A 17,454-nucleotide genomic window follows, 5' to 3' on the forward strand; every position below is an offset into this window, starting at 1 on the left:
TTTATATATATTCAAACCAGCTGTTTCCAGTTGTTTATCACTGCTACTTTGCAGAAGTCTCTCCTTGTATCTTTCCTTCTATTCATACACTTTTGGACTGAACTCAAATTATTTTGTTTCTTTTTCAGTAGAACATTTTATCTTTCAGCATTCAAAGAAGAAGGTGTAAGAACCCTTTCTATTAATCTGTGTAAATGAGCTGGTGGTAGGTTGGCCTTGCAATGGAGCACTTCTATACTCCAGTAATGCTATGCAAGATTCATGTAAAAGTCATTATGAAACCTTTGGGACATTCCACCAAAGAATCAACTTGAATGTTAGACTGCGAGTCGTTGTGACTGAGCATACCGTGCAAAAATTGCTATTATTCTGGAAATCATTTGTATTTCCATGACAGCAGACCAGTATCAGATATCACTACATCTGGAATGTCACATCCTTCTTTTTTTAAAAACCTTTACTGAATTATCACTTGTGACATAGGCAAACTTATACAAAAGTAATCAAACCATATTCAAAAGTTCACAGTTACAAACATTATACATAAAACATGTTGATATACATTACATAAATTATTAAATTCCTGACTTCTCTTAAACCTAATTCCACCTCCAAAACATTTTTCTGCATGTATTGCTCCTGCAATTTCCATGTTTTTCCATGTAATTTACTCCTACCCTTTTCTAAAGATCACACTTCCTGTTCTATTATGTCTGTTACAATAGTCTCTACTTCCAGTATAGCTGGTTTTGATTTAGATTTCCATTTCTAGTACTTGCTTTTCAGTAGCCACCAAAATTAAACTTATCAAGGCGTTATTAGATCTAGGCAGTTCAGATCCTGTACCTCAGTTAAAAAATAATTTCCTTAGTTACACTAATTTCTTCTTCTCTCGGCTTTTCCTGGTTAGGTGTCGCCACAGCGGAACACCTGTCCGCTCATGATTGGCAGTGAAGTTTTATGGTGTCAAGTTGCCAGCCCGGCACCCAACCTTCCACGGAAGGCACATACATGCACACACTCACACCTAGGGCCAATTTGGAGTGTCCAATCCACCTACAGCATGTCTTTGGGATGTGGGAGGAAACCGGAGCACCCGGAGAAAACCCACACAAACGCAGGGAGGACATGCAGGCTCCGCACAGAAGGCACCCCAGCCGAGGAACGAACTGGAGAACCTCTTGCTGTGAGGCGACAATTCTAACTGCTGCACCACCGTGGCCACCCTCTTAGTTACACTCATTTACTCACCCAATATTCCTGACAGAGTACTCTGTAGGGCATTTTTAAAGTCTGCCAACTCATTACACTCCAAGAACATATGTTCCTACTTACCTCTTTCTTCCCCATGACACCTTCAACCTCTGTCATCTACCTGAGGAAAAATTCTTTGGAGTATGAATCATCCCATCCTGGCAATGACACGAATTATTGGATGACTGGTGAAACTTTTGCAGTGGGTTTCTTTAGTGAGATGTGTATGCATTTGTGTTTGAATTAACTGTCATAAACAATCCTTAAGTCACTGGGAAGTTGATAAGATATAGCTAAAGTGAGGCACTTCTGTTTACTTTGTGATCTCCCTTAATGATGAGAGTCTGCCTAGATAGAGGAGTCACCTTTCCTATTCCACACTCTCAAAAACAGACTATATCCGCAGTCTAGGGTATGTTCATAGGTTCATAGGTACTAGACTAGTTGCCCTAGTGGGACATATTAAGCCTAGGCAATATCCCTTTTTGTGACTGAAATCCCTGACTATCCCACTTGGTAAAGATTGGCCTTATCCATCCCATGGTCAATAATTATATATTACCCCTAATGGGAATAACTGAGATCATATCATAGACAATTGGAAGGAACCCATGAATAGGATAAAGCATTTAGGAGCTGCCTCTGTCTATTAGTAGTACAGGGGCAGTCTTGCAGTACGTTTTCTGTTTTCTATCCACAGATGTAAGTTGGGAATGAATATAGACATGGATGAACTTTGTTTTAAGAGGATGGCGAGTCTGTTCCACAGCAGTTTCCTCTGTCAGATACACCTCTTTGCTGATGTTGCAGAAGAGGTTTAGATCCTTAGACTGAGCATTTCTGATGCCATTTGACTTGCTGATGTGTAGTAAATCTATCAGTAATAAGTCAGAGGAGGCCTTGTATGCCACACAGGTCAGAGGATACAGAGTATAGTGACCGGGCTTTGAGTCGGTCCATGCAGTTCATGTTGCTTAAGCCTTGTATCCTTTTAGTAAGGTATCTTTGTGAATGTTCCAGTTGTTGCATGTGTCTGGTCAGATACATACAAAGGGGACATTATATTCAATGACTGGCCTACTGAAGGATGAGTAAAGGGGGGACAATGACACCCCTAGATCTAGACATGATCCCTTTGTTTATAAGCTGTGCAATATAGAAGCACTTTCTTGCAATAGACACGTTAGTCAAAAGCTAGGACACTCTCTACATAAGTTCCCAAATACTGAACAACTGGGTCAACTCTTAGGGCATATTGTCAGTGTGATAGTTCCCTGGGGTAGGTGACTTCCCAAAGGATACAATAATGCATTTTTTGGCATTTAGTTTCAGCTTATGATTTTGGCACCAGTTACTTATTTGAGACAAACCTTCTTCCAGGATGTCTAAGTCATTTGGGGAATCAATGACTGCTCCTAGCTTGCAGACATCTGCAAAGTTAGTCAACCAAAGCCCTTTGGTATTAGCTTTTACTTCATAAAAGTAGATACCAAACAGGAGAGATCTCAGCACAGAACCCTAGAGGACTCCAATGGTGACTGATCTCTTTGTGGAGGCTAATTTCCCCTATTTTGATTATCTTTCTCCTATCTGTGAGCGGGTTGGCAATCCAGCAGGTGACACAGGGGTTTATTACCTGTTTGTTTAGCTTTGCTATTATGCCTGAGTGGGGAATTGTGTTAAAATCTTTGGCCAGTTCAAGGTATGCGGTGAGTACCATTTTGCCTTCATTCATTGTTTTGGTGATCTTTTCAAAAAAATCCACCAGGTTGAATAGGCATGATCTGCCCTTAATGACTCCAAACTGAGATGAGTCCAGTATTTGGAGGTTCCCCATCTCCTGACTGATTAATTCCATGATAAGCCTTTCCAAGACTTTACATATGAAGCTGGTCAGACTTATGGGTCTGAGGTAGGTCTTCCCTTATGAAGGAGAATGAATGTGTAACTGTTCTCCATTCACTTGGTACAAAACCTGTATGGAGGCTGAGACTGAATAGTGTTGTTAGGGGTGTGGCTGAGGCTGAACAGTGTTGTTGGGGGTGCGGCTGAGACTGAACAGTGTTGTTAGGGTTGTGGCTAAGATTGAACAGTGTTGTTAGGGGTGTGGCTAAGACTGAACAGTGTTGTTAGGGGTGTGGCTAAGACTGAACAGTGTTGTTAGGGGTGTATAGTGTACATGTATACACATAGTATAGTGTGGTGGTGTACATTTCTGCATATTCAATTCAGTTAACTGGGTTTGGTGGGGATTTGAACCTTGCTAGTTAATCACTTAGGAGTAGGTAGTTTGGCTTAAAGAAATTTCTGAAAGTACCTTGGATGGAAAGAATCTCTGGTTTCAGTTTTATTTCAAAGAAGACTGCTTCAAGGTCAGACCTAATAAATGATGAAGACATGTAAGAGATTGTGCAAGATGCTCTCATATTAGTAAAGGTAATATCCATGATGTTATTCCCCTAGTCAGCGAAGTAACTGGTTGACGGTGCAAGGAAACCTTGACCATAAAGACTCCTTTAATAAAAACAAACTTTATTAAAACCAAAATGTATGAATAAGCGCTTTCTTCCAGCTTAACTGGCCTTCATCAGATTCAAGTAAGCAGTGAGAATTTCCTTGTATATATATATATATATATATATATATATATATATATATATATATATACACACAACCACAGGAAATTAATAAAATCAATCCAGGAAATGATGTAACATTTCAAACACATCAAGCAAAATGCACATTTCCTATATACCATAACAATCAGTAAATACATTTTCTAATCACATAATAAAAATAACTCTTTATATATTTTAAAATCTTTAAATATTTTATAAATCTAAAATATGCTACAGTTAAATAACTTATAAAAATTGTAATCAGAATTTTTGGAAGGGGCAGAAAAAGAACAGTTGGAGAAATGGGAAATCAATGGGATTCAGGACCGAAAGGGCAGAGAACTTGGTACAAGAACAAGAATCCAGATTACAGACTTTCATACTGGAATCAACAAATGAGATAAAGTTAATGAAGTTATATTTGATTGGAAAAATTTTAAGATTTTTAATTACACTGATAGTAAGGTGTCTTTAGAACATTTTTCCCTGTTTCTCAAAGGGATGAAATTTGTGCCCACATTTGATTTCGACCTTACAGACACAATACTAGAAGTTAAATTGTCTATTAGAAAATGACATTTAACTTTATTTTTTAAAAACAAACATCTAGAATATGAAACAAATAAGCTTAAAAAAAAAGAGCACGTTTAATCCCCCCTTACAATTTATATTAGCAACTCTCGAGAGACTTATTATAGAGGATATTTATAGGACTTATGATAAATCCAATAATAAGAAGGAATATAATCTCAGTAAAATAGAATGGGAGTTGTTTCAGAAACTTTGGCAGGATAAAACAATTAGAGTTATGAAAACTGACAAAGGTGGGGGAATCGTGCTCTTCAATCAGACTAATTATATAGACAAGATGTTTGAAATATTGAATAACCCTGATTTTTATGAAACTACCAGTATAAATCAAATTAATATAGCTTATAGATGGATAGACGCATGGCTAGAAGAATTTTTGTTGGATGAAAGAATCACAAACGATATTTATGAATTTGTTAAGTAGTGAATCCTTTGTTAGCTACAGTGTGTGGTGTACTGAAGGTACACAAAGATTATTTGCATCACCTTTTCGTACCATCATGTCAGGAAGCAAGTCAAAAATGTATCCCATCTGGGTAGTTATCGACAATTGGTTAAAGCATGTGTATGGCAAAATTCCCCATTTGCTCAAAGATTCATGGGATTTTTTAAGCAGACTGAAATCTGAATTGTGGGATAGCAAGCTGACTTTTGTGAGTATTGATATGGTGGATCTTTTTAATTCAATACCTAAAGATGAAGGTTTAGAATTATTCCACGCATCTATGGTCAGGTATTCCAACCTCGATAATAACAAAATCCTATTAATTTTTGAATTGATGAGCATAGTGTTAGAAAATAATTGTATTTACTTCGGGTGAGAATATTATAGACAAATTAAAGGAGTAGTTATGGGGGCCTCTTGTGTCCCCATGTTTGCTAACCTTGTACTCACAGAATGGGAGAATAGATATGTATTTAATAGTGAGTTTAACCATCACTTTACTCTTTATGTACGCTTCCTGGACGATGCTTTTATTTTATGGAAGGGTGATAAGGAAGACATTCACAAATTCATTGACTGTTTGAACAAGGTTTCTTCTTATTTTAAGTTCACATATTCATTTAGTGATATTGGTTTGTCATATCTAGATACTTATATCTCATACACAACCTCAGGTTTTAAATCCAATATACAACGCAAGCCCACTTTTAGCAACTCCTACCTTGAATTCCAAAGCTGCCACCCATTTTTGCAGAAAAAAAGTATCTTAAAAGGTCAAGACATATGAGCAGCTTGAATGACTTCCTGCCAAGAGGATGTCATTAAAGAACTTAAGTTGATTGGAAGAATGTTTCAGGACAGTGGCTACCCAGTTTATCTAGTGGAGGAAATTATTGATTATGTGTCATCACAATGGGGGGCATTATATAAACTGTTGTTGGGCCAAGATATTACACAAGAGAAGGAGAGAAATAACCAAAACCACACTTGTTTTTCCAAAGCTATGGTTTTGAAGCATAGTACATACTCTCACATTATAAAAGATGTTATGTGTATGAATTGGAACATCCTCAGATCTAATAATGATGTTTATAATTCCTTAGGACATCTACCTAGGTTTGTTTACAAGACAGGCAGGAATATACAATTTCAGTTGGAAAATAATCACAAAGTTCCCAATGATAAAAAGTGGCTAAAGGAACAACAAAATGTGGATCTTGCAACCAGTGTGGTTAAATATATATATATATATATATATATATATATATATATATATATATATATATATATGAGGAAAAGTGTGTAAATCTACACAATGTATGTAGAAATAGGATAGTATTTCAGACAGGGAATTGTAATACTAAAAGGGTGGTGTATTTAGCTATGTGTACAGCCTACCCAGCATTTTATGTTGGAAAGACAAACAGATTTTTAAAAAACAATATTTATGAACACATATATAACATTCAAAAGGAAAATACAAATATTGCTTTGTATAGACATATATTGTCTAACAATTCCAACCATAGCTTTCATTTTGCCATACTCAAAAAAGTAGTTTTTAACCCAAGGGGTGGTGATGATAAACTTTTGTTGGAAGAGAAAGAAGTTATATGGCAAGTTAAATTAAATGCCTCAACCCCCCGGGCATAAATGACTACATTTCCCTGAAACCTATCCTGAAATCTAGGGCTTGAATTGTTGTTTACTTCATAAGCATTTGCATTTTACATATACTTTTTATATTTAATAAGCTATTTTTTAGCTTTTTTTAGAATTTTTTATTTGCAATACACTTTATTAGACAATTTATGTATATTTACAATTTTTATAAGTTATTTAACTGTAGCATATTTTAGGTTTATAAAATATTTAAATATTTAAAGATTTTAAAATATATAAAGAGTTATTTTTATTAAGTGATTAGAAAATGTACTATTTATTTACTGATTGTTATGGTATATAGGAAATGTGCATTTTGTTTGATGTGTTTGAAATGTTACATCATTTCCTGGATTGATTTTATTAATTTCCTGTGGTTGTATGTATATAAGCAAGAAAATTCTCACTGCTTACTTGAATCTGATGAAGGCCAGTTAAGCTGGAAGAAAGCGCTTATTCATACATTTTAGTTTTAATAAAGTTTGCTTTTATTAAGGGAGTCTTTATGGTCTAGGTTCCTTTGCCCCGTCAACCAGTAACTTCGTTAAGTTGTGTTTGGATTTTTTGTTTTTTTTATTTGTTATTCCCAGAGTGTTACTCTGACTAATTGTTCCAGGGCATTTGTATTAACAAAGTCCAGGAATCTCCGTGCTTGTGCACTAGTGGTAGTATAGGTTTTTCAGTTTATAGTTGGATAGTTTAGATCACCTAGGAAAATGGTATTGGGTTTAATATTGAGTGATTCTATTTCCTGTAGATAGTCATCCTGGCTTTTTTTTTTTGTCAAAGAGAGAATTCTATAGCTAGCTAGCTAATACACGGTACAGCACCTTTCTAATGGTTATTTGGGCATAAAGGAGCTGTAGTACATTATGCTACTTTACCAGCCTTGAACTGAGACCCTTCTGGATATAAATTGAGACACCTATGCTTTTTTCTCCTGTGCAGTATCTGGTCTAAACACATGGAAGGCATTACAGCCCTGAACAACCAGAGTGTTCTCTACTATTTTAAACCATGTCTCAGTCACTACACAGATGTCAATGTCCTCCAGGGTGAGAAGAGCTTGTAGGGAGTGAAGTTTCTTGTTTAGGCTCCAAGCATTGATCAGTAACACCTTCATATTATCCTTTGCTTGTTTTATGTGGGTACGTTTATCAGGTTGGCATTGCCTAATAAGGCACTACGGGTGTGGACAATGTCTTTGCTAATAATTGAAGCTGTAGCTGTTAAGTCTCTGGCAAGTTCTACTTTTTCTATTGTCAGTGCCACCTCCTGTATTTTCTCTCTGTTGTTTTTCAGTTCATTTCCATCTACTGCTTGTTAAGTTTCTTCCCAGCAGGTTAGCCCAGAAAAAAGGGCAGATAATAAACTGAAAACATTTCCTTTGCATTTGCTGAATAGTCCTACAAGATTTTATGCTTACGTGAAAAACTTCCCAATTTTGTTTTCTGCAAAGGTGCCAACCCTAGTAATTGCAAAAAAGATTCCAGTTTCATACTTTGTCCTCTGTAACAGTGACCTATTTTTTGATAACAACATGCAAAAACATTTTGGAATTATTTCAGTAGCCTTCAGTAGCCATATAATAATTTTAAACCCCGTTGATAGACAATTAGATCATGGTATTGATGACATACATTTAATAAATGAGTTTAAAAGTGATTCCCTACAGTATTTCTCTCCAGTGAAGCTAGATTACCAGTCCTTTGTGCAGCTACTTATTTGCAGATGCTACAGAACAATTTAACCTTTAATACTGAAAAATCAATATTTAGAAATTGCAATAATACTTTAAAGTGTGTGCATGTTTTGTCTTGTATAATAAAACCATATATGTGAAGTCAAACTCTTATTATTAAGAGCTTTCATCCCACCGATATGGAATTCATCAGAATAAAAGCATTATCAGCTAGTCAGTAATTTATACCACAAGTAAATAACAGATTCCCTCCCAAAAATTAATTGAGCAACCATTAAAAGGTGTATATACACAGTCAGTCTCATAATACACAAGAGTACAACATATTCCATTAGTATTTATAAATATATATGTATATATACATATATATATATATATATATATATATATATATATATATATATATATATATAGGTTCCCTATTAGAAGACCGAAGACGCATTCTTTTGAATGCGTCTTGGTCGAACTCAAAAGCCTGAAATGGCAAAATATCGAAGCGGCGTTTAAGCGGATTCTTTCCCTGGGAAAGTATTCACTTGACCGCTTCATTACTTTGCCTTTTTCAGCATTGTACTGCGGTCACAGAGTTGGTATATTTAAGTGGGGGGGGGTGAAGCCCCCCACTTAATGTAATGTTTAAAGTATGTTTTTTTTTTCTTTTGGAACAGCGATTTTTTTCCCTAGGAAAAAAAAAATCGCTGTTCTGATCATTCGGAATTGTAAGCTTTCACTTACATAGGGTTGATTAATCACCGTTTGCTTTTTTAAGCATTCGGTGATCTAATATAGACCATATATATATGTTTTATATATATATATATATATATATATATATATATATATATATATATATATATATATATTAAACACTCATAACTTATTTGACTATAATTTCAAGACACTAATGTTGTCATTCAGCCCAGGGAATTAAGTAGTTTCCAGTAATAGTTCGCTATATTCTAAAGTAGATAATACCACATAGTTTTGCTTTAGTACGGTTTACACAAGCTTTGGTCTCCTTTAAAGAAATGTCTGAGTGTGACGTTAGAAACATTTCTCTAATGATGGAGCTTGTTGTTCATAACAATTTTATTTTTTTCTAAGGAGAGACTTTTAAATCAGATAAAGGGGGTTGCTATGGATGTTACATCAGTGCCAGTGTATGCCAATATAGTAATGTGGATATGGGAAAAGCAAGTGATTTCTGAATCCAAGTTTAAGTGATTTCTGAATCCAAGTTTAAGTGATTTCGGAATCCAAGTTTAAGGATAATATATTATTCTACACCAGATTTTTGGATGCTATTTTTCTTATATGGAAAAGCTCCTTAGAGAGTCTTAACCAATTTATGACATATATCAATACATCTACTGATTTTTTTTATCTTTTACATATCATTTTAACAATTTAACTATCAATTATTTACATATTGAACTATATACAAAATTTAGACAAGCAGAGATTTGAGAATTCTATAAATAGTAAATCCTTTTCTAATTCTTAACTCTTTTTTTGTAGTCACTATCCCTATAAACAGAAATATGGTCTGGTTAAAGGACAGATGGTTAGATTGTCAAGAATGATTTTAGAGGAAGAAAAATTCTTAAGGGGAATGAAAGTATTATAAGAAATGTTATATGAGAGAGGATACTTGGTTAAATTGTGTGAAAAGACAGCGAAAGAGAAATACAATAGGAGAATTAATGATTTCAAACATATTCTAAATGGAGGAACGTTAAAAAATGAGACCACCATTATACGGGAAACTTGTTTTAACAAGAGAATGGTCATACCTTATAATTTTAGAAAATTGGAATTTGTCCATATGAACCCATAAGTCCTTGGTGATGAAGTTGGGTACCAATATTAACTTCACTTATAAGGGTAGGGAGGTGGGAGTATGAGTGCAATTGTTGGATGTGTCTGTATTTTTGTGTGTGTTCAAGGCAGTTTAAAATGTCTGTGTGGTGTTTTATATTTTGTGTACTAGTGCGATCTCAGAGTTAAAATATATAAGTAGGGGTGTGTGGGGGGTGCAGGGGGGCTTGCCCCCCCCTGTGTGTATGTAGTGTAGGTCTTGTAGTTTATGTGATGTGGGTTGCATGGTGTGAGTGTTGTGTGGTGTATGTGTTCTGTATGTTCAGTTTTTTTTGTTTTTGTGCTTGTGGGTTTCGGGATTTTTGTTGGTTCGACTTTACAGTTTCGAGTTACTGAATTTTTGAACATTCAGTAATTCGAGATTGTGAAGGGGAACCAGATATATATATATAGACACACACATACATACACACGTTTAAATGGTTAGTCAGTTAATTGGTGATGAAGTCCATATAGATGGGATGAAAGCGCTTAATTATAAAAGAGTTTGAATTGACATATATCGGTTGTCACAGTGTTTTCTTGGCTATACTAAAACCACACTGTTTTGGGATTTCAAAATTCTAACATTAGCCTAATTACAAAAGAGAAATCCATTACCTTTCATTGTCATAAAATAAAATATACAGTCTTACCTGAGAGTTACGTCAGTTTCCAGTCCATCTCCACCATATTCTATTAGCTTCTCGAATGACATTTTTGTATTTTCTGGTGCTAACTATATAAAATAAGAGATAAGAAATGGACAATAAGTGTTTCCAATGAAAGTTGCATTTTATTTAACTTTTCTTTGTATTTTTTGTTAGGGGGTAGGGCAACTATGACAATTGCTTGACAAAAACATCAGTCATGGGGCAAAATTAAGAAGCTTTATTCTTAGAATTGTTCAATGCTTTCCAAATCAGCACTGACAAATTCAGCAGTAGCCAGACATACCCGTTTTTGGTTGTGCCTGAACCACAGAAAGGCTGTCACATGTATTCTTATTTTGGGCCTGCTACAGATGGGAGAAATGCAATTCAGAAGACTGACAGACTAAAATTTTCCCAAACTGATCAGGCACCAAATGAATTCCTGATTGGAATGGTAAGGGGAGGTGTAACCACCACCACCAATGTAGGGGTAGAACTTTAATTTAAATACAACCTAGTTATGAGTTACATTGCGGTACTGGTCATGTTTTAAGGTATTTCATTAGGCAGCTTAACAACATTATTTTTCAGCAACATGTTTTTTTTTCAGAAATGCCACTCAACTTAAAAAAAATAGATAAATGAGAGCATAATTAATGTATTTAATGCTCCAAAATCTTTTGCAGGCATATCTTGCAGTCAAAACACACCATTTAGGAACAATGAGAGGCGTACGAATAATGGTCCTAAAGAACAACACTACAACTTCCTCAGTAAAGTTTAAATGTAACTGACTCTCTGAAAAATAAAATTGTGTGATCATAGCCACAAGTCAGTCACAAGTTAGGATGTCCGGACAAAAAAAAGGAAATGTGTTTAGCTTTGATGTTCACATTCAGATACAACATGCATAACTTGCATTTCAGGACTTATCCAGGTTATTCTAACCAGTTAAGTTTTATGCCAGAATGACAATCTCAGATACCGTGAAATATGACTTGCAGTAAAGTATACCGAATATTTTTTATTTTTTTATTTTTTGCAAACCTGACAAGTTGCTAGTGCAACTCTTGCACGTAATAAAGTTGGGTGCACTATTCAAGCTGTACCATCACATATAGCTTATTCAGTGATAACTTCCCATCAAAGACCATTCTGCTGGGACTAACCAACCAAGCAGGGCTACTCATGTTTCAGATTTTAATAACTTACTACAGGATTTGGCAAATTCACATTTATTAACAACAATCAAGTACTGAAGAGGGTTTCTTCCATCCTGGAAGGTATGCTGGCTGAAGCCCTCCATCCATAGAAAAAATGCATTAAAAGTTCACTTTGGTTATCTGATTGCTATCAAATAGTTTTTGAAGTGAAAGTTATCACACAAGCGGCCTACACTCCACAATGAAACCAAACGAAAATTACACCTCACTTAAAAATTTGGAACCTTTAATAAAATACACATCTCAAAACACAATATGAATGTGTCTTTCGGCTTTTCCCGGTTAGGGGTCGCCACAGCGGAACTCTGGTCCGCTAATGATCGGCAGTTGATTTTTACGTGCCGAGTTGCCAGCCCTGACGCACAACCTTCAATGAAGGTACGCACATTCACGCCTGTCTCCACACAGAAGACGCTCTAGCTGAGAATCGAACTGGACAGCGTCTTACTGTGAGGCGACAAAGCTACCGCAGCACCACCACAAAGAAACAAAAATAATGCAAATGTGAAGACAATAAAAGCAAAGTTAACAGAGTGTGATGGTCTTGTTTAGTACAGAAACATTTTTTATAACACTACTGCTGCCATGTCACAATTTTAAAATACTTCCAAATTATGCTACCTGCCTATAATTATAAGGTTCATAGGTTCATAGTTAGGTACTAGGATATCGGCCCTAGGGCCTATACAAGCCTAGCCAAAAAGGTACCCTGGCTTTCGCCACCCAAGAAAATTATTTTCCTGTGCCCCTGTCGAGCAGAGCCACAGAGGAGATCCCCGGGGTGAATTTCCTAATTCTCATTCAATCATCAACATTTTTCTTGAAGAGTGCTAATAAGCTTTGTTTGATATAGAGTATGGGAAGTCTCTGGGACAGGAATCTATCCCTCCGGCATGTTCTGTTTATTGTGGTGACAAGGTTTAGGTCCCTAGAGCGTGTAGCTCGGAGGGATTGGGATTTCTTTAAGTGGAGCATGTCCAACAGCTCTGGGTTTGACATAGCTTTGTATGTTAGGCAGTGATCGCCTCAGAGTAGGCGATATGCAATGGAGTAAAGCTGGAGTTTTTTGAGACGGTCTGCGTAGGGCATCTGTTTGATGCCAGTAATCCTCTTTGTGAAGTATTTCTGTGGCCTTTCCAGTTGTTGTAGATGTCTTGTGAGGTACATACCAAAAGGGGCACTGTACTCTATAATGGGTCTAATGAGTAATGAGTAGAGGGGAACGATGACCTCTTTTTTTCTGGATGAGAAACCTTTTGTGATGAGGTGTGCCACATAGAAGGATTTCCTGACTACTGTGGTGATGTGATTATCAAAGGAGAGACTACTGTCCACCTGTGTCCCAAGGTCTCTTATCACACTTCCGGTGTTAAGTAGACTATCACCTATGTTATAGCTCAAGAGTACAGAGTCTTTACCAAAGGGGATGACAATGCACTTTTTGGCATTGAGCTTGAGGCCATTGTCTTTGACACCAGGCATCTGTCTCAGTGAGGCCCTTTTGTAGGATGTCCACATCGTTAGGAGTTTCAATTATGTCTCCTAGTTTGCAGTCATCTGCGAACCCCATTAGCCAAAGACCTTCTGTGTTAGCCTGTACTTCAGAAAAGTAGATACCAAACAGGAGAGGACCCAGGACTGAACCCTGTGGTACTCCACTTGTCACTGGTCTGAAGTCAGATTTGGAGTCTGCTACTTTCACAGTGTGGGTTCTGTCAGTGAGCCAGTTGGAAACCCATCTTGTGACATAGGGATTTATACCTAGCTTAGTGAGTTTGTCTATAATTTCAGAGTGGGGGATGGTGTTGAAAGCCTTGGCAAGATCTAAATAGGGTGTGTGAACCACCTTACCCTCGTCTATGACTTTGGTGACTGCTTCAAAGAAGTTTATCAGGTTTAGGAGACATGATCTGCCTTTTACAAATCCGAACTGAGCAGGTTACCAATGTCTTTGTTTATTACTCTTAAAATAACAAACTCTGCAACTACACAATATTAATATATGTAAAATCATTAGAAGGTGAATAGAAATTACTTTACAAAACATTTGCCATCTATTGATAACAATACAGTCTTATTTAATCCAAATACCGACTTTACACAACAGCATATCTGACTTGATATGTGAGCCTTCTCTGTTGTCTCACAGGACAGACAATGCACTAAATTTGCTAAAGTGAAAAGTAATTATAAAGACTATTATAAGGCAATAGCGAGCCCCACAGCATAGAGAAATAAAGCCCTTACTGTGACCCAGAAGACAAAGACCAAGTCACAGTACAGGTGCTGGAAGAACTGACTGGGTGAGTGGGACCAAGTGTTCAGCACAGGCTCACCCATCACAGGACTAAAGGGATATCCTCGTACACTGCACTGCAAGCTGCCAGTAAGGAGTTACAACAAGCAGCAGGGGGTATACATATTTACACAAAGAAACACTTACATGACATAGACAGGACACATAAGTATACAGATGTTACCAGGCATTGGCCTGAATGTACCAGTAAAAAATTATAAAAAGTAAAAAAGTCATGGACAGTCAAAGGCCAGTTAGCTAATACACCAGTATGTCCTTAAGGGGTCATCTACATATGCCCCATTAGCCCGCACTACTGGAGTTTTAAGGCGTTACAAAGTTTAGACTCTACCTTGACTGTGTCTTTCTTGCAGTTTTTTTTTAATAATGTGCCTGTGTGACCTTTTAACCCTTTGGGTTGGATGTTATTTGGGTATTTTGCAGTCATTCTAACGTTTAAGGATATCAGGATTATTTTTAAAGTTTTATTTTCAACACAAGACCAAACAATCCACTTAGCCTGCATTGTTTTATACTGTTGATCCGAAAAAGAGGTAAAACATATGTCTACAGATCCTGAGATTGGGCTTTAATATCTTGAATGCACCAGTAAAGATTTAAAAAATAAAACATCACAGGCATTCAGAAGCCAGTTAGCTGAAACACTAGTATGTCCTTAAGGGTTTAACATACATCCTATGGGCCTCCAGTATAGGAGGTTTACAACTCAGCGAAGATCCTATATCTTCAGTCAGTCTTTCTTGTAGTTTTTACTAAATAGTTTGTCCTTATGACTATTTTTTACATTTGGTATAGCACAGCAACAGTCATTGTCAAATATTGATTCAGTTGGACTTGTCCACGAATAAAATACCCTAGGGAAGCCAAGAATAAATGGATGACCAGGTAGGCTGCCTTAATAAAGGTACAGTGGGATGTCGGTGAAGAAGCTGGGCTACCGGTAAAGCCTTGAGAAAGGCTGTGCGTACCCGAGCGCTTGTGGTTGAAGGATGAGTAAAGCCTTTAGAAAGGCTTCATATACAGGTCGTAGTTCTGGCTGGTCAGGTCGCCTGCTGAGAGGAACTGGTAGTGTGACAGCTAGAAATCAAAGATGAAACACACAGAAAAAACAGGCAAAACAATGTAAATGTGGCTCGGCTAAGGAGCTCTGCTCGCCGTGGTGGCAAAAAATCAACGTAGTCGAAGTTCAGATTCTAGAAGGTCATACTTTATTGAAGTCAAAAGTACCAGAAGTACAATCACCATCGAAGTGTAGTTCCTTAATGGAAAGAGTGATCCTGAGGATTTACTTTTATAAGAGTACCTGGGACTCTTCATCAGACCACATGTGGCAACTAGAGGGCACCCTAAAAAGCCTTATCTGCGTTAAATGGGAACATTTTTATCTCGATTCGTGCATACAGTTTAACCTCATTCCAAAAGGCCTCACCATCTACAAGAAGCCTTTTTTCAGAGGTTCTGATGCACAATTGATTCAGGACTGGTACAAAACCCTAGAGGATACTAGCACACTACTGCTCAACCTGCTCCTTGAGCACAACCGGAGGCACAGAGACAGACTTTCCTCCGCCCTGGAGACCATTGAGGCCACCTGCAAACAGTCCCCCTCCTTCGACAAGCACTTTCTTATGATTAAGGACAGGCTCTAGGATTTTTCCTCCTCTGCATAGGAGCTTGAATACCCAGGTCCCACAGACAATCATTTTCCTGCTGGAGATTCAGGTGGACTTAAAACAGAGACATGCTGATGAATGTGATCAGTTCTCTAAAAGTGGTGTCATAAGCTACTTTTGAGGAGCTATCAGTATTCTTACAACACCGTACATAACAACTGCACATAAAATACATTAGTGCATATCAATTTGTCTCAGACAATAAACAAACATATCACCAGGCCAAAGTGTTAAAAGCAACCATAAACAGGGAAAAAAAAACACTTGCTGTGTTCTGATGAAGTCTTGGTAAAAGATTAAAGCATTTCACTACATTTTTTGTGAAAATAAAATGTGTGTGTATTTTTTTTTGACTCAGACATTAGACTAGGGTGATGGTGATACACCACACCTTGCAAACTGAGACTGCACATGACCTCCTGTGCTTTTTACTTTTCTCATACTTATGCACTGTTGACAGTCCCAGAATGTATTGTGGTACTGAGAAAAGGGGAAAAAGATAACATCTATGGAAGCACTTATTTAATACAAAAAAATACAAATAATAAAGTGCTGTGCAAATCACAATCCACTGCAACAGATCAACTATAAAGAGAATGTGCCACACCAAACAGGGAAAGCAAGCCATTAGCTGATGTCATTAAATGTTGGCAATAACACAAAAAAAGAAGTGGGGCATATTAACAGCAACAAGAGATGTGGAGCGTTTTGATTTGCTAACAGCACTACAGACACGGTGTCTGACTGTGGGGCACTTAAGTACAGCACACAATGAGTTTAACTGGTATTTACATGGCAGGCCTGCAGCACAGTGAAAAACACAAGCTAAATGTAGGGTTTTCTCACCAGCTGGAATATTTTTGTTTAAAGGAGGAATACAGGCTTACTGTAGGGCCACTGAAATTTAGCATAACATGGTTACAGCTGATACGGAAATCTAAGGAGGGCAAAGCCTTACTATGCAGTACAGAATGAACAAACTATTTTAGCTGTAGTACAACAGTAGAACAAAACACACTGTATAAATAATGTAAAACTCATGAAGTATTACTATTATATCAATCTTTAGTAAATGCATACCAGTGCATCAATCTTTGGAACAAGGCATAATCACTTTAAAAGACATGTGACCTTGGCTGACTTAGGAAATCTTTAAAAGTCCTCCTGTTTACTGTATTTTCTGCCTAACACTCATATGGAACCATACTATGAAAAAAATATTTTTATGTCAATTGTGTTTGACTCTCTCTCTCTCTCTCTCTCTATATATATATATATATAATAGAATAGAATAAAAAATATACAGTGAGTGAGAGTGTGTGTGTGTGTGTGTGTGTGTGTGTGTGTGTGTGTGTGTGTCTATATATATATATATATATATATATATATATATATATATATATAAATGTACATATGTGTAATTTTTTTGACGTACAAATTATCATTTGCTTTAATATTC

General features: G+C 36.6%; 1 protein-coding gene across 1 annotated transcript in view; it reads right to left on the bottom strand.

Annotated features, from left to right (window-relative positions):
• Positions 1 to 17,454, bottom strand: part of GDPD4 (glycerophosphodiester phosphodiesterase domain containing 4) — a 1,130,252-nt gene that overhangs the window by 231,944 nt on the left and 880,854 nt on the right. Inside the window, exon 9 of the mRNA XM_044073350.1 lies at positions 10,786 to 10,868. Within this exon, the coding sequence (XP_043929285.1) occupies positions 10,786 to 10,868 (83 nt within the window). The remainder of the gene's footprint in view (positions 1 to 10,785; positions 10,869 to 17,454) is intronic.

Source organism: Protopterus annectens, chromosome 5.part1 (assembly GCF_019279795.1).
Source record: "Protopterus annectens isolate FY-2018-M chromosome 5.part1, PAN1.0, whole genome shotgun sequence".
In the NCBI taxonomy this organism is placed as follows: domain Eukaryota; kingdom Metazoa; phylum Chordata; order Ceratodontiformes; family Protopteridae; genus Protopterus; species Protopterus annectens.